At 42.4% G+C, this 18,353-nt stretch overlaps 2 protein-coding genes across 2 annotated transcripts; both read right to left on the bottom strand.

Annotated features, from left to right (window-relative positions):
- Positions 1-354: 354 nt before the first annotated feature.
- On the bottom strand, positions 355-9,668 carry LOC113513253 (uncharacterized). Its single transcript, XM_031914139.2, has 14 exons — positions 9,468-9,668; positions 6,605-6,966; positions 6,163-6,522; positions 4,688-6,066; positions 4,470-4,587; positions 4,089-4,382; positions 3,634-3,783; positions 3,385-3,556; positions 3,038-3,178; positions 2,492-2,949; positions 2,189-2,366; positions 1,588-1,724; positions 756-894; positions 355-637 (listed from the first exon to the last, which is right to left on the bottom strand). The coding sequence occupies exons 2-14, from the start codon at positions 6,846-6,848 to the stop codon at positions 355-357; spliced, it is 4,053 nt and encodes a 1,350-aa protein (XP_031769999.2). The 5' UTR covers positions 6,849-6,966; positions 9,468-9,668.
- Positions 9,669-13,299: 3,631 nt separating this feature from the next.
- On the bottom strand, positions 13,300-18,073 carry LOC113515315 (thialysine N-epsilon-acetyltransferase-like). Its single transcript, XM_031914145.2, has 4 exons — positions 17,823-18,073; positions 16,427-16,478; positions 15,960-16,165; positions 13,300-13,643 (listed from the first exon to the last, which is right to left on the bottom strand). Exons 1-4 carry the CDS (start codon positions 17,943-17,945, stop codon positions 13,401-13,403), a joined length of 624 nt encoding a protein of 207 aa, XP_031770005.2. The 5' UTR covers positions 17,946-18,073; the 3' UTR covers positions 13,300-13,400.
- Between the last annotated feature and the right edge of the window lie 280 nt (positions 18,074-18,353).

Genomic DNA, 18,353 nt, shown 5'->3' with positions numbered 1-18,353 from the left:
TCGGTGAGCACGCGGCCGTGGAGCGCCCACAGCCGCGTCGGACGTGAGTCACGGACGTCAGTCCGCCACTGCCTCTATTCATAACTAACCATATTAAAGGAGACGACTAATATTTGAAGTGTGTATATCATAATTTAGAAGTTGAAAATGTCACCGATCGACCGGACATCGGTACCGTTCGAATAAGTCGCTACAGCGCTACTCTTAGCACGGCGAGTGATTTCAAGAAACAAGAGTGCCGCGAAACGGAACAGGACTACGAAAATTATTGTCGATCGAGGGCCGAACGAGGACGGCGCACAGCAGCGTCAGCTACTCAACGAGAGGTGTAGGAGAGCCGAACGACGGGGGCGGTCAGGGCGGGCGCGGTCGGGAGGAGTCGTCGTCGGCGGGCGGCGCGGCGCCGGCGGGCCGCGTGCGGTAGCGGGCGGGCGGCGCGCGCGGCGCGGCCGGCACCAGCGCCAGCGGCTCGGGCGGCGGCGCGGTCGGCGCGGCCGGCGCACCCGGCGCGGCCGGCGCGGCCGCCGGCTGCGGCGGCGAGCCGGCCGAGCGCCGCGCGCCCGCCGCCGCCGCCAGCGCCTCGCCGCGCTCCAGCGACCACTGCCGCCGCAACACCCGTGAACCGCTCGGTAAACATCTTAAATGTAACACCGATTTCTTATATTAGTTATATAGTAAATGGATAATTTAGCAATAATAATTATGATGTGGAGGGCGTGCCACGTCCAGACGGTGTAAATACAACACGTAAATACCTGTACCGCGCGTAAGGAGCGCTGTGGTCGGCGGTGAGTGTGCCAGAGGTGCCGAGGGTGCCGACGCAGACGGCGGATGCGGCGCGGGGCGCGCGCGGCGGGCTGCTGTCCGCTGACATCGCACCTGATCTCTGCCATGCTGATTATAAGAGAACGGTAGATAACCTTAGATTATCATAGAGCATCAAGTGTAAAATAAAAGCGGTCCAACTTTTAGTCAGCCAAAATTCAAATTCACTGACATTCTCATAGACTCGAGTTCACTTCAAAATTAGCTAACACATTTCTTTTTATTTTTTATTTTTATTTTTTTTTTTATTTATTAAAACCAATAGTGGTGTTCTGAATTATGATCGGTAAGAGAGTGATATGGACATTAGACATGATTTTAGTCTTGTCCCTGTTCATCTTGAGACCTGCCTGTTGAGAAGCACTACTGAGATCATTAACGATAGTTTAACTTAGGAATAGTTGATCCGCTTTTAGCGAGGCGTTTGTATGGAGACTCTATCTGTGTAATACGAGCAGAAAATAAAGGACATTTTTTTTTTTTGTAATTGAATTGGCATCGAAATTTTTGAAAACAACTTTATTATAGATATCTAGATATCGATAGATATAGATAGATAGATAGATAGATAGATATCGTATCTATGTTTATGCGTGCAGTAGATACAACAAGAAAACTATTTATTATTAAAAATTTTAATAATTGTTAATTTAGTGGGTACTGCACGTACTAAGTTGATATGTTATTATAAAATTAACAGGGTTGCAGGAGGAGGAGGCTCTCATGAAGAATTGTGATTCGTGTACGTGTTCGTGTACTTACCGTACTTATCATGAGTTGAAGTGGGGTCTGAGCGCTGACGTTCGATAACTTGCGAAGACTTGACTGGCGTCGCCGACGGAGCTGACGATGACTCGCTCTCGTTCTCGCCGTCGGTTTCGAATAGCACTTCCTCAGATCTGTAAAAAAAAAAAAAAAAAAAAAAAAGAGACATGTGTCAATTACTGTGACCGTGAATCACTATCAGTAACACAGTAATTGGGAAAGAAAAAAAAAAAAAAAAAAAAAAAAAAAAAAAAAAAAAAAAAAAAAAAAAAAAAAAAAAAAAAAAAAAAAAAAAAAAATGGCCTCGAAATATTTAACAAAAGGTTTATTATATCAAACTTTTTTTTTATCTTGTTTATTACAAAAGACATAAATTTGATAAATCTAGCATTTTATCAAGTTCAAAATTCGAGTAGTGTTCACGTTGCGTACATGATTTTTTATTATAGCACGACATTTGACCACGCCATCCTGAGCAAACATAGACGTAACACGGTGAATATGATCAACCGATAACAGAATGATTTGCTCTCAACAGTTGACGGCACTATGCAGGCTCTCTAAATAGGGAATTTGTGAATTACATTTGCCAACGTACTCTAGCGGTGGTGGTGTGGGCAACGGTTTGTCGAACCCCTCCTTGCCGAGCAGCCAGTACGTGTGCATAGCACCCTTGCCCTTGATCTGAGTGAGGCCGCGTGACCGCAGGCGGTAACCGCCCGCTGCAGATAGTCGTTCAGCGGTCGCCGCTGATATCTGTATGCGCCAAGCCGCCCCTAGAAAACATATATAACTGTACCGTAGGTATGTCGTCAAATGGCGATTGAAGTAGTTTTATTTGTTAAAGCTATAGGCTGTACGGTAGTGTAGTAAGTGTTTAAATCAGTAATGGTCCACGTACCAGTGGACTCCATGCGCGAGGCGGTGTTGACGGTGTCGCCGAAGAGGCAGTAGCGCGGCATGGTGAGGCCGACGACGCCGGCGCAGCAAGGCCCGGTGTGCAGGCCGATGCGCAGGTGCAGTGGCGTCGCGGGCAGGTGGCGCACACGGAAGCGGCCCGCCAGGTGCAGCAAGTGCAGCGCCATGGTGGCCACGCTCTCCGCGTGGTCGCGGCAGCGCGCCGGTAGCCCGCCCACCACCATGTACGCGTCGCCGATCGTCTCTACTTTGTACACGCGGTACTGCTCGATGGCCGCGTCGAACGTCGTGTACAGGTCATTGAGCAGGTCCACTACCTGCACGGGCGTTGAACGCGCCGCCAACCCCGTGAACCCCACGATGTCGCTGAAGTAGATCGACACCTCCTCGAACTCCTCCGGCTCCACGCGCGAGCCGAGCATCAGCCGTTCGGCTACCGACCTGTTCAGTCCAGTCAAAAGTTTTACTCCTATTGAGTTACGCAGAAACACAATCACCGGGAAAGTTATACTTTGCTGCGCATTCGTACCTGGGCAGCATTCTGTTGAGAAGTTGTTCAGTTTTCTTTTTCTCCATATCAAGTTGTTCAGTACGCTCTCTTATGAGCTCCTCCAAGTTATTGCTATATTTTTCCAGCATTTCAAACATAGAGTCCACAATGTTGATTTTCCTGCAATGTAATAATTATCACTTTAGTAGTACATTTGTTTTGCATAATTAGCAAATGGTAAATAACGTTAATCACTGTATTATTTATTTTGCTGGTATAAAAGGATTGAACCATCAAAGATTATAGAGAACTACTCGTATTATGGTTGAGAGAAAAAAAAAAAAAAAAAAAAATTAAATCAATATATTAGTAGTAACATTACATACCTGCCACGATGCAAGTGTCTGAATATGTCGTGAAGTCGATGAAAGTCGGGTCGCAGGTCGGGCGCCTCGCTCCAGCATTGGCGCATCACGCTGACGGCCTCGGGGGGCGCCGCGCCCATTGACACCGATGGTCGAATCAACGGCGGCGGTCGCATTACTTTTTCCACGATCTCTATAACGGAATGCTATGACGTGTCAAGTGGTCATGTTTTTTTTACAACTGAGGTTAGGAATTTGTAACTCACTTACCATCAGGCGTAAGCGCCAGCATACAGTAGGGCTCCCCGCGCACGATGACCTCTTGCATAATAATGGCGAAGGAGAACACGTCTCCTGGCTGCGAGCCGCGACCACCTCCTCTCCCTTCACGCAGTAATTCTGGCGCCGTCCACAACAAATCTGTGTGACGACAAATTGTTTCATATTTAATTTAATGTATATTGTAATATATTTAGCATGTTATATAATTGTACGAAATTTTTGTATTTTATCTCATAAAGTGCAGTAACTCATTGTCTGCAGCGTATTCACGTTCACGTTTATAACAAATCACAATAGCACATTTTACTCAATCATTATAACTTTCGAAATATAAAGTAACGTGAATGAAAATAAGCATATTTATTTCTAATCGTAACTAACAATAACAACCCGTACATGCAGGTAATATAAAATCGTATAACCTTTGTGTCGTATCAACGTACCCCGAGAGGAGCGCTGAGGCTGCGGCAAGCCTTGTGCGCGATAGAAACTCGGCAGGCCGTAGTCAGTGAGGCGCAACACCCAGCGCGAATCGACCACGCAGTTGCGTGACGTAAGGCGGCCGTGCACGCGCAAAGGCGACGCGTGCAGGTAGCGCATGCCTTTCACCAGGTCGGTGAGCAGCGACAACCGGAACGTCCAGTCCAGTTTGATGTCGTCCGCCATGAGCACGTCCTCCAGCGAGCCACGCCCACATTGGTCAAACACCAGTGCAGGCCGCACTTCACACAAACAACCTGCCATACATTGTAATTATCTTGTACAATAATTCATTCGTATGACACATGACTTCAAACTTTAGTGCAGGCGGTTACTGTGCGTACCTATGAAAGGATTTAGATTCTCATGTCGCAAATTTTGCATCACTAGGACTACATCAGTCGCCTTGCGTTTTAGTTCAAGTGAAACCACTGGTAGATATTTCATATGTACCGCATCGCCCTGAAAAGAAGTAACAAAGAAAAAGAATTACTGTTTAAATTATGATCTGTACATAATAATTGTAAAAATATATCAAAAGTAATAAGAATAACGCACTAACTCTGTATCTAGTGCGACGATCTACTGCTACGCGGTTAATGCTACAAGTGGATGAGGGCGCGGAGGGTTCGCGGGGAGTTGCCCGAGGTGGCTGTTTCAGTAGATCTGGTGGCTCGAGTTCAGGACCACCGAATTCATGCAGTTGTTGGAGCCAGCACGACAGCATCGTCTCCATGCCTTCTCCGACACGACGCCTCTCATCCGCAGGAAATGTAAAATCACTAGGCACCAGTACGGCATCGCCGCGTCGTCTTCTTCGACGGCGGCGCACTGCTAGCCACCGCGCAATTAAAATAAGTGCCACAGCAGCTATCAATGCCGCCACCACACATGTAACTAATATTGGCATAGTCAAGCCAAGTGACACATCATCGTGATCACCGGTGTACTCCTCACTCCAAATATCAAAACTCCTAGTCGAATTTATTATTTCTACGACGGTATGCCATTCATCCGTTTTGTCCAAAGATCTAGTAGATACAGTTGCAAGTAATGCTACACATCGCCAACCAGATCTAATTAGATTGTTAAAGGTTATATCGTACAAGAAAAATGCCATACGACCACTTTCAGTTCGTGTTCGCTCCGCTTCTGTATCTTGATGAAGTGCTTCCAATATTTCCTCATATATCGCATCAGCTATCACTGGTGCTTGTTCGGTTTCAAGTCGTTTATCACTAAGAAATAGCATACGTCGTTGGATAGAATAATCCAGCTGTGAAACGAGAATATTAAATTTCTCATATCCAGCTGTGGGCACGTCGTTCCAAGTTCCCCGTGGTGTACGGCGCCCGCGAACAATACTAACTTCGGGGTCGGCCTTCGACTTGTTATTTGTGAACGTTTGTTTTGTAGATCCTGAGATATATATTCCGTGAGTATTATTTTGTAACAATTTCTCTATTATGCTCGTTTTTATCTTGTTTACTTCTCTGTGTTCCTTGAAAACAGTGGTATAGGTCAGTTGCGACCTTTTTGATACGAAACGAGTTTTGTTATTGTGATCTAAGGAAGATACGATGTTGTTTACTAATGAAACGGGCGACGGCGACAAGAAAGTTTTCTTATAAGGTTCTGGATGAACTGACGATAAATTTGCATTTTCGGGTAAGGACGTTACCAAAGAGGGCGGTGTATTATCTCTCTTTCGTTTATAAGGCGAATTTCTTATATCTAAAGTGATATTGCTCATTTGAAAAGCGTCATTGGAATCATCGATCGTTACGGTAGCCGCCGACGGGTCGGCAGGCGCATTCTTCGGCGGGGGTTCATACTCGTCGATGTGCACGATTAACACCACCGGCATAGCCCCGGCACTAGCGTGTAACGCACCTATGTCTATGGCCGGCTCCGATCGAAAAGAGGCACATAAGATCACAACTGCAAATAAAGAGAGCAAAAATAGAAATCATTTTTAAATATAAAGGCCTATATGAAGGTAATCATTTAACTTTTAACTTTTAAATAGCTACTAACCATGCGGTCGTCGAGCAAGCTCGTCGGACGAGAGTTGTGCATAGCGTACCGCTAGTCCCGCTGATATGAGAGCGCGCTCAATTTCACGCAGGGATGCCAAACACTCGGGACGAGAGGGAGCAAAGGACAGTAGCACGCGACGCCAACGCAGACGGACCGCCAACTGCACAACGGCAGTACCCCTGGCGGCCGGCGAGCCGCACACGCCCGGCAGCGGGCGGCGCAGCACGCGCGCCGCTGCCGTTAGCGCCTCGCAGACACCGGTACCCGCCCACCCCGCAAAAGACACCGCACCTCCACCGCCGATGGTCATCAAGGCACTCCGTGTTACTTCTACTTTCCAATCTTTTCCGCATGTCTCTGAAATTAAATAAAATGTAGTAACGTACTTCTAAACATGTACGTATAATTTTTTATAAAACATATCATCGAATAAACCCACTTTTATAACTCAGTATCCGGACAGAGCGGCGTTGAAGTATAATATTTCTTTCAGTCATGGCTGCATAGTTTTCAAGTCGTTGTTCAGTAAACAGTGATGGATCGGCGACGTCGCAGGCGGCACGGAGCACGAGGAGGGCCGGCGCGGCTGTGGCAGGCGCGGCGGCGGCGGCGGCGGCGGCGCGGACGGTTGCAGCGGCGAGGACGGCGGCGACGACGAGCAGCAGCGGCGGGAGCGCGCGCATGGCGCCCCGTCAGGTGACGTCCGCCATGCGGCCGCCGCCGCGCGTTCTCGCTCCGCCGCTCTGATTACGCTCTCGGCTGACTGAACCGGATCAAACGGACTGGCTTCGTCGCTCCCGCCTGGTACGCGAATAATACGATCGATAGGTTACTCGTGCCGGTGCCATGGGCCTTTGGTGGTGGGCTTCCGATTTGTGCATGAGAATAAACGATTGTTTGTGAGATACATGCTCATAGCAATAGCCATGACTTACGCAGGGGAGGCCGTGTACATTTAATCCACATCCTGTAAGCATTTTGGAAATGGAATTTATATAAGACTTCATCTTTTTACATAAATTATGACATGACAAGACAGCTAATTCTTATTTTTTAGTTTATATAATTCGAATATATAAATCGGAATTACATAAACAACAACTCGAGAATATTTCGTAAAACGCTCTCTTATTAGGTTTATAATGTAGAAAAAAAAAATTAGGAACGTAAGAGAATCATATACAAGGTGAAAGAGAAATAAGCATTATTTTAAGGAAGTGTCTGTCAGTGAAATTGAACATTATATTCCGAAGAAGCATGGTCGAAAAAAAAAATAAATAAATAAAAGAGCCTCCTGTCCACAGCGTTGACATTAATATGACTAGTAGTCATTGACGTCTTTAAGATTATTTTCTAGGTATTGAGGAGGGGGGGGGGGGGGCGGTCTGGCGTCTTTTAAGACGCATATGTATTCTCAAACATCTCTGTTATAAACTTTGCTCGTATCCTGGGGTGGGCACCAGTTGATTCTCAGGTGGACGCAACCAACGACCCACCCGGCCCGTTTTTAAATAAGTCTATGGTAGGATCACTAAACTGCTAAAACTGAGTGTGAATATCTGTAAAGCTAGTAGTGGAAGTTGTAATTTTTTTGTATTTCTTGTCCCCTGTCTCTGTAGTATATCCTCGTACTAGCAGAAGAATGCTCCTTAGGATTTTAATGTTTCAATTTCATCTTGCGCAGTATATCCACGGTAACCCGGCCCGCACTAACGGTATACACTAACGGGGCACTAGTGAGAGATGATTGGTGAGGATGATAAGGCAGGGCAATTAGCCCATCGTGACTAATTCAACGATAAATTAGTCACGATAGTTTTCAGGGGAAATCCCGCAGAGGTCGACCTGATAGGGTACTAACTAACCTCCCCACTACTTACAATCCCTTCTCCCCAGTACATCCACGCTTTAGACCTGTTCGTTACAATCACTGTCTATTATTGTTGTTATTTAGGAATGACTTGATGTAATGCTTATTTCCTGTCGTGTTATGTCGATACGATGGACTGCCATGCTTAATATTAATTTCTAATAATTTTTTTTATACAACTTAGATTGGCAAACAAGCTGACGGTCCACCTGATGGAAAGTGGTAACCGTCGCCTATAGACATGAGTAGTACCGTGGGTATAACAGAGTATACTGTTTCGCCCATGATACCCCCCAAGCGTTGCCGTTCCTGAGGACTCAGGTGTTATTCCTCTGTATCCAGTAAATTCATATCCCACCCTTCAAACCGAAACACAGCCATGCAAATACAACTGCTTCACGGTTGTTACACGAATGGGACAGAGGTACCCAAGCAATCGACTTTTGTTCAAAGTCTCCCTCTGGTAAATTATATTATATTATAATAATTTCTATTTTCTCTACTATATAAAATAATTTCTAGTAAATTATATCAAATTATAATTAGAATCTATATACCTATGTCCAAAATTTGCATCTCTACAGTGAAATTAATTCGTGTACTAATTCTATAAGTGATCTCTTTTTCCAAATTATTTCAGGTATGCATTATCATAAATTGACAGAATTTAATACCGACTGTTAGTTCCTTTTAAAGTTTCGCATTTTAGTATACGCTATTGATATAGTAGTTAATGATAATGGAATGGTAACCCCGCCTGCACTAACGGCATACGATGGCGGGGCACCAGTGAGCGATGATAGGTGCGAATGAAAAGGCAGGTCAGTTAACCCATCGTGATGAATACACCTGGAATTCGGCACGATGTTGTTCCGGAGCGACCACGTGGGAGTCGATTTGACAGGGTATATTGCTGGTATACTGCTGGAGACTAGTAGTCCGCGTCACTGACTACCCTTTCTCCCCTATTGATATACGAGTAGTTGGTCGGATTGTAGCGGCACCCGGTGTGTCATTTGCATAAGTTTCGACATTTCACTATAAATTCTAAATGCCTGTACACATTTGCATGCATGGAGCATTATTAGCAATTTTAAATTATCTTGAATGACACTGGCTATAGTTTTTTTTTAATATTTTGTTTTTTTTTTTTGACACAGCATTCTGTATTTTTTTATTTGTTCAGCAAAATATATTTATTCATTTTGGAAATAGTAAATCCAGATACACAAATGTTTGTTTAGTATAATATTCTTCTACTAGTCATGTGTTACACTAACCTTATAGTTAACAATGTAATAGTTAAACCTCGTAAGGATGTATGAGAAAGTTAGTGGAAAATAGATTAATGTGAACAACTACAAACAAAAAATTAAGTAAATACAAAAAAATATATAATTTTTTAACTATTTTCAAGCAATACTATCGTTACCTTCCCTAATACTGCGGGACGAAATAGTGGGTCAGGGAAACGGTCCGGAATGATCTGTTTGTTTATGCGTTTGTGTCACTGAAGCACGCTCGCGGTCGACGCGGCCGCGGCCGGTGCCGGGGGATACATCCGAAGAGCACCAGGCCTGGGGTCGAACGAGGGGGATCGCGGGCGCGGACACGAGCCGCGCTCACCTGTGCGGCGGCGGCGGCGGCGGGCAGCGGCGGCGGCGGCGGGCGGCGGGCGGCACGTGCGGCGGCGCGCGCCTAGTGCCGCGGCGAGCGCGGGCCGCCGCCGTCGCCGCGGCCGCGACCTCCCGCATGCGCGCCGGCGGCCACCTCGCCGCCGCCGCCGCCGCCGCCGCCGCCGCCGTCGCCGCGCCAGCAGACTGCTCGACCTCTCGCTTCTGAACTACTCTCGCACAATTACTAACACGTTGATACAAGTTAACACAATGTAACAATATTTTATAATTTCTTTACCATATTTTATTGTTGTACTGTTATTTTAATTTAGGATTTTCTCATTTCCTCTGCTCTAGTAAGGAAAGTGGAAGAAATACGAACATCTAAGGGAAAACTTTAAGGGGAAACTTATGTAAAATGATTGTATTATGACTTTTTTTTTATTTATTGTTCCTTAGAAAGTATATTTATTTCATCAAAAACATAAAATGTAAAAAAAAAAAAATTCAGTTCATCTTTTACAAAACGTTATGTGCTCTCATGTAGAAGTGAGTCAGTTTCATTTACAGGGACCGTATCAATATTAGACATCTTTATGCCTCCACCATTACCCCAACCGCTAACGTCATTGAATTTTAAAAAATAATAAAATAATCCTACAGAATCTATCGTCGGATCATGGAGCCGACTCTCGTCACAGAATGTAGTGTACGTATAAATTTACACCCCAATATGTAACATTTTTTTTTAATTTGTCTGTATATTATTTTTATTTATTAATTTGGTAAAATATACATATATCGTATATGAAAATATTTGCTAACAAAACGTTACCCCGCGCAGGTGCAAACTGAAAATCAGCGCTTAACGTCATGTGCGTTCAGCAAAAGCTATTTAAGTTTTAACAAAATTCACACCTTTCCTCTTAAGCGGAGGAGATGGCAAACTAACCCCCGGCAGAAGGACAGTCGGCCGGGGTTCAGGGCCCCAGGGAGTAAAACCTATTCCCTGATTATTATCCCTGTAATAATAATGTATAATAAATAAAGTATATATGATATCGTGCAAATGGCCTGACTGCGTGATCGCTGAGCATCCTTCACTGCGCCGCCAGCGTGGCTAACTCCGTCTATTGAGGCGGAGTCAGTCATCATTCTATTTTCGTCCATTACAAAATAATATATCTTGAGACATAGATAATTATGTATTGTTACCATGAGAATAAATAATCCTCGTCTTTATTGTTATGCTATTACAAAGGCTCTCCAACGAAACATGCATACATTCGTGTCTAATGTGCGCATAATGTATTCAGTTGAGAGAAAATAAGCCTCGAGTAGGTGTTTGTACCCCAAGTGGCTAAGTTTGCGTCCTCACTACGTTTGCCCATTTGCGGTAATGAGCAACTTTCTCTACTCTATTTACATCGCATTATAATACAATGAAACAAGTCAATGATAATATTATCTAAACTAGTAACTAGAAAAAGAACTCAACTGCGAATTTATTGATATTTTATAAATTTATACTTCAAAAAACAAACCTATAAATACCCATCTCAATTTATTTTGAAAATTCATATGGAAATCTTTATTCCATGAACCAATACGAATTAAATTTCTAATAGTAAATCTATCAAAACTATTATAAATTTGGTAGATAATGGTCCATAAAACAGTCATCAACATATCAGCCTTTAACTGTCCACCGCTGAACATAAGTCTCTCCCTTTGGTGGGGTTTTGCCAGTAATTGCCACGATTGGCAGGCGGATTGCGACCGCAGTTAGGCTTTAGGAATGTTTTAAGCGGGATGCTGCTGCCCATCCTTCACCCTCCTTTAGTCGCCTCTTGCGACACCCACGGGAAATGAAGGGATGACTTTCTACAGAAGTCTACTACACCTTTTAAACAGTAATTTCGCTAAATGAAAATATTAGAGAAATGGAGCCGCAGATCTGTTGTCAAAATGTTGTAACAATAATGTTTTAACGATGTCAATGCAACATATGCAATATATACGTATTTGGTGATATACGTGGTGTAACTGATGTGTGTAGCGGAGGCCCCAGCGCCTCTTTAGGGGCCACTTTCTATCAAGTGAGCCGTCAGACGTCAACTTATTTGTCGGTTCAATTTGTATAAACAAAACAGCCATATATCGCGGCCTGGCAGTACTCGTAACATTAGTATGAACGGAATTTAATTAATACATAAACGTAATATAACGTACCCAATCTAAGAATAAATATCTTAGTACCTAAAACGGCAATGTTTGATGTATGGTAATAGTTTAGTGTTATGAGGTGTAAGTATGGCCCGTATGTAATACAATAATGTTTGGAGGCGACGCGACGGTTACTGATTTCCATCGCGTAAACCATTGTTGTTTGTTCGTTCCCTTGTAGCTTACATCATATTCCAAGACGTATTCAAACAATTAGTAGCGTGGAACAAAAACTAAGTATTTAATTATTTTATTACTCAAGTGGCAATAATGAATTTAAATCATTAAACCCTAAAAGAGATTCACAATTCAGTTGTTGTTGGTGGTTCTTCATATTTGTTATCCCTTAGTTATTGTTTATAAAACATAAAAACTTTTATTGTAATATTACATTACATCAAGACAATAGCTGATATACCATATGATAGATGGGAATTAAAGTTATTTTATACAGGTAGGTATAAATAAATGCAAGTATTCAAGTAGATGCTGAAAGCAATATTATGATTTTAGACCAATAACGAGAATAATGAAGTCATTGCACTTTACCAGTATGCTCTCTGCAAGAAATATTTATTTTCAACTGAGTTTAAAAATAAGGAGGTTCTCCTTTGTACTTTGTATGTTTGTTACATCATAATTCTGTCTGTTATAAATAATAGAACTATTTTGAAAAAAAATTTTTTTTTTCTAAAATGATATTGGTCCCTTAGAAATTTTATCAAAATCGTAATCGTAAGTGCAGTAGTTTAGTTTTAAATCAAAATAAGTGAGTTTGCTACAATTGAATTAAATTATTTTATTTGTACATGTACACTCGTGGTGGAGTACCTACCGTTCCCTACTTGTTTACCCAATACTTATGCACTAAAATGTAGAATACTATATTAGGATTATTAATTAATGAAATAAAATAAATCAAGAATAAAATAAAATAGATTTATTTATATTTTAAACATAAAAAAAAAAAAAAAAAAAAAAAAAAAAAAAAAAAAAAAAAAAAAAAAAAAACATTTCTTAAGTCGAATAATAAAAGTATCCGCATTTTGGTAACTCGTTGGAAAGCCAAATCTTCTATACAATACACATGTAAAAGTGGATGCTCACTGACTGACTCGTATATGAATGCACAGTGGAAACTGCTGAATGGAATGGAATCTTGATTGAAACTTTGCACATAGGCTTTTCATATAGCGTAGGTGAACAATAAGAAAGGAAGATTTAAAATTTAACATCTAAGAGGGTAAAGACAGAAAGTACGTATTCCTACATTCATTAAAAATCACATTTGAACCGACACCCTGAGGGAGTGAAATGGAGAACTTTGCATGTAAAAATGCTAGACAGGTATTTTTGAAACCAGAAATAGTGTTTCTTTATTTGTTTAATTTTTACCTTTGAAGTTTAAAAAAAAAAAAAAAAAAAAAGGGGGTTTGCAGTATAAGCGAACTCCATGCGAACGAAGTCGAGGGCAAAAGTTACTTGTTAATAAACGTATGCAAAAACAGAGTGGTATTGACGAATCAGGAGGCGGGTGCGGGTGCGGTGGCGGGTGCGGGTGCGGGGGCGGGGGCGGGGGCGGGGGCGGGGGCGGGCGGCGTGTGGTGCGCGAGCAGGTGTATGCGCGCGCGGTCGAGGCGCAGCGCGGCGCGGCCCTCGCTGGTTCGCATGTCGCGCGCGCCCAGCCGCGCGTAGAACGACAGCGCGGCCGCGTTGCTCTCCAGCACGTGCCAGTCGATGCGGTGCACGTTCTCCTGCAGCGCCATCTGCGCACAGTATCGTACACCTACAATCATCAGCATTTCAGCCATTATCCGTCCATTATTACATATAAGCCTCCCCCATAGACTGCCATAAAGGTCCTAAACCACCTGCATCCACTGACTCCATGCAATGCATCGTATAAATATAGTCTAAATATAAGTATAAATATAGTCAATAGGTCGTCCTACACTGTGTTTACCTTCTCCATAACCTGCTGAGTAATCTGAAGTTTTTGCATACGGGCAATCTTTGCCGGAGATTCTTAGCACCCCGTGCTCCACCGTTACCGTGGCCGCTACCGTGATCAGGAATAGCGAAGTCACCGGGGACTGGGGGCCGTTTTTTACAGTGTTTACCATTGGGGGGTTTTGCCAGTAGTTGCCACGCTTGTCAGGCGGGTTGGCAACCGCAATTAAATCTTTTGAGATATTTTAACAGGGACGCTGCTGCCCGTCCCTCGACCATGAGTTCCCTTAGTCGTCTCTTACGACAACCACGGGAAAAGAAGGGGTAGCTTATTCTATGCCGGGACCAACACGGCTTCTAATTCTTCAGCTTCAGCCCATAAAAGATCAAAGAAAAAGGACAGCCTAATAGCAAGCGTTCCAGTATTTCGGGGGTAGTCACTTCTAGAGTTGAAACTAGAGCGAAGGGGGCGCCTTGAGACCAATATCTTAGTCCTCCCATAAAAAGAACGAAGATTACCCGTACGACACGATACAACTCTAATTACTTGACGTCGCAAGCGCTGTACTTGTAACATCCTTCCGCAGTGTTCAACACACTCTGCTCAGGAGGCTGACTTTTGACGTAATCGATTTGAGATATGAAATTACGATGGACATAACGACAGCATCTATTCGACGTCTACACGTCTACATGTCTATTTCGTTTATATCCCAATTAGGAAAAATAAGCCCTCAGATTTTTTTTGATGGGTGAAAATGGAATGGTAACTACACGTTGTCTATTTCGTTTATATATCAATTCGGAAAAATAAGCTCTCAGATTAGTGGACCAAGTATGTACATCATAACGCCGGTCATTCAAATTCTACGTAAAATTATTCCGTTTTCTTTTTCTATTTAAAGGGACAGACATATTTTACAAATATTCATAGATACTTTGTAGTAATCTCTTGGGCTTATTAGTAGTAATAGCCTTATGCTTAATTGCTTGAATCTCCGTCATATGAAACATCTGACGGTTAGTATATATACATGGGTACACAAATGGGTAAGCTATAGGTTATTTCCATCTATTACCGTCATGTTAAACATTAGATACCTTTTTGGAAGCCATAAGTTATTCATGGTTGTAGGTAAATCAATCATTCTGTTAGGTATATTCAAGGCGCCAGAGTCGTGAAATATGATGAGTACATTGATAGATTGTGAGGAAACTAATTTATTGAAGAAGCCTATCTTTAATAATGATTATTTTCTTCGGTGTCATTGAATATAATGATATATCAACTTAGCGAACAGCGCCCTCGGTGTTTTAGTATTATCTTTCGAATTATGTAGATGATTTTTATTTTTACTAGCGGCCCGTCCCGGCGTCGCTCGGGTGGACATTTTTAAACTTTCCCTTCACTGCTCTGCTCCTATTGATCGTAGCGTGATGAAAATACTATAACCTGCGCAGGAGTATGAAGAATAATTGTACCAAGTTTCGTTAAAATCCGTCTAATAGTTTTAGTTTCTATAACGAACATACAGACAGACAGACAGACACAAAAATTTTACTGATTGCATTTTTGGCTAATCACCCCCTGATAGTTATTTTGGAAATATATTTCATGTACAGAATTGAGCTCTCTACAGATTTATTATAAGTATAGATGATGCCCACAGTTATTTTCTATTATCGCGACGCTCGCCATTAACAGGGAATTTATTTTCCCACACTAAAACCTAAATGTTTGCGTACAACGCGGTTTCACAAGAGTTTCCTCCCGCGAACGCTCAAGCTATGGAATGAGTTCTCTTCTGAGATTTTCCCTACAGACTACAGTATGGGGCTCTTTAAAAAGGGCGTATTAAGTTTCTTCAGGGTCGGCAACTCGTTTGTAATATTCCTAGTGTTGCAGGCGTCCATTGGCTATGGTGACCGTTTACCATCAAATACATACTTGTTTGACACTTTCATGGTATAAACAATTCAGTAACTACGATAGCTTTCACTGATGGAGGAACTGCCTGGAAATTGACCTTATATTGTTTTACGTATGTAAGTAGGTTTTTTATTGCTTTTTCTTTGTTGATAAAGATTTTTTTTTATTTTATAATAAATAGTAGATGCATGGACAAGCTAACCTGGCAGATGTGCCGCAACAAGCTCATGCCGACGCCGGCGCGCCGCATGCTCGGCACCACGTACAGGTCTTCGATGTAGTAGGCGCGGCACGTCCAGCTGGAGTAGGCCCGGTTGCACAGCGCGTGCCCCACCACCTCGCCCTGCTTCTCCGCCACCAGACCAAAGAACCACGGCGAAGGGCTCTCGAAACCATCCCTGATCAAATCTTTGTACACAACAATGTTTGTTAGTGCATACAGAATGTCGACGAGACTGATAACAACACTAGACGAGTGTTCCTATCAGTAGAGTTTTATCAACAAAGGAAGACAATCAATTTAACCTGATAAAGTATTATTTTTTGAGTATTTTATCTTTTAGTAGAACCAATTTGTTGGAAAGTACTTTTCAGACGTGTATTGTATACGAATCTAATACTATTTGTATTAATATACACTTTTAGCCGGTTACAGTGGCACGAGCTCACCTTGAACGCTGAGCTGCGGCCCGTCCGGCATGCCCTCGTATACGGCCAGCTCCTGAAATAATATTTACAGTTCTGAATCATAAATTAAAAAACTAAATAAATAAAATAAATTATTCCAACGAAATTGAAGATTATAAAGTTAGCCAACGCCGTTCCGTTAAGAAGAACAGAGTTGGCCAAGCAAGCTCCCCTATCTCTTGCATTGAAACTGTTCAATGATCTTTTGAGCCGGTATCCGCAAATCCGCAATTGGACGTATTTGCCTCTAACTTGCTGGAGTTTCGTGGGATGACGACAGAATGTTTCTATTCAGAGATTTAGGATCTAATGTTATTTCTATTGGAGTTAAAATTCCTTTTTTAATTATGATGCTTCCCGCCGCCATGTGACGTGAAGCCACGGGATATAGTTATTTATAAATAATCTAATATTTATACATTTACCCTAATGGGAAACAGGCGTGACAGATATGTATGTATGTATGTATGTACCATTTGTAAATTATTACATTATTTTATTTTTTGTAAATTATTACAATTTAATACGAATATAGATTATTTACTACATACTGTATCAATAATAATAAATTAATCCTCTTTTACACGGCTTACCTGATGATGGCGTTATGTGGCGACCATCATCCAAGTGACAATATTTCTTCAATATGATTTTGCAAAATTCAGAAGTTTAAGTTCACATAGATACAATCCGAATCCCAACAAAAAAAATCATAATAAACTGGCTGGCTCTGGACAGCTTGACGCCGTACCAGAGGATGCAAAGCAAATGCTAATTTTTTAAATTTAATTAATTTTATAAAATGACAATTAATAGTATTACAACTACATATTATACACATGGCAATGTATTGGACGTAAGAATCAGAATACCATAATATTTGCTTCATTTTAGAAAAGTACAAGTTAATTAAACTACAACAAATTTAACGGGACATTCGTTTATATTTTATACTGAAAGCAGAATACAACGAAACGAATGATTCTCGCCAAGTCGCGAGAAAAATATTTTGCTGCGTCGGCGTTTTGTGATCTTTGAAAAATTTGAGCAATGCGCGGTCAGTGGGCGCAGATGGGAATATTTGCTGACTGAAGCGACTGTATGCTTGGTATTAGTTTTATTTAATAGATTAAAATGGAATGGTAACCCCGCCCGCGCTATCGGTATACACCAACGAGCCACCAGGGACAGATGATAGGTGAGAATGAATGCAGGTCAGTTGGCCCACCGTAATGAAATCGACAAGAATTAATCATGACGGTTTCCAGGGGGAACTGCGTGGAGGTCGGCCTGAGAGGGTCTATTGCTAACAATGGGGCTATTAGAGCTCATTACTAACAGTCCCTATCCCCTGGTGTTACAGTTGCCGTCTACTCACGTGTATCAAGGTGTGGATGCGCGGCATGTCGTCGGCTCGCGCCGCGCGCACCGTCACCATCGCCGGCGCCGCCGCCGCCGTCGCCGCCTGCTCTCGTGAAGCGTCGCTCGTATTCTCTGCCATTCTATTCGCGCCCGATATAGCCGTCAGTACGCGAGCGCCGCACTACGCTCACTACTTGCTGCAGGAACTGGTACACATATTCGTAGACTTGATGAATGGAATTCCAAATAACACGTCAAACGAGAATACGAGTAAGCAACTCAACAGAGCTCGTATTGCGCGCAAACGGTCCGCTGTAGGCTATAGGTCACTCGCGTATCATAGTTGTAGTGATAAAACAGCGACTTAAAATTATTCGAATAGGTCTTTTATAACCTTTGTTTTATACCACTGAGGCAGCAAATAAAAATATACATCGTTTTTTAAATATTAAAAAAAAAATGTATAATGAATGATAATGAATATAAATTATTTATAACAAAGAATATACATAAATGTAACAAGAATAACCAGTTAAGTTTGATATCT

The sequence above is a fragment of the Galleria mellonella genome, unplaced genomic scaffold (genome assembly GCF_026898425.1).
Source record: "Galleria mellonella isolate WM207_F2 unplaced genomic scaffold, CSIRO_AGI_GalMel_v1 utg1917, whole genome shotgun sequence".
Classification (NCBI taxonomy): domain Eukaryota; kingdom Metazoa; phylum Arthropoda; class Insecta; order Lepidoptera; family Pyralidae; genus Galleria; species Galleria mellonella.
This window is presented reverse-complemented; position numbering and strand designations above follow the sequence as displayed.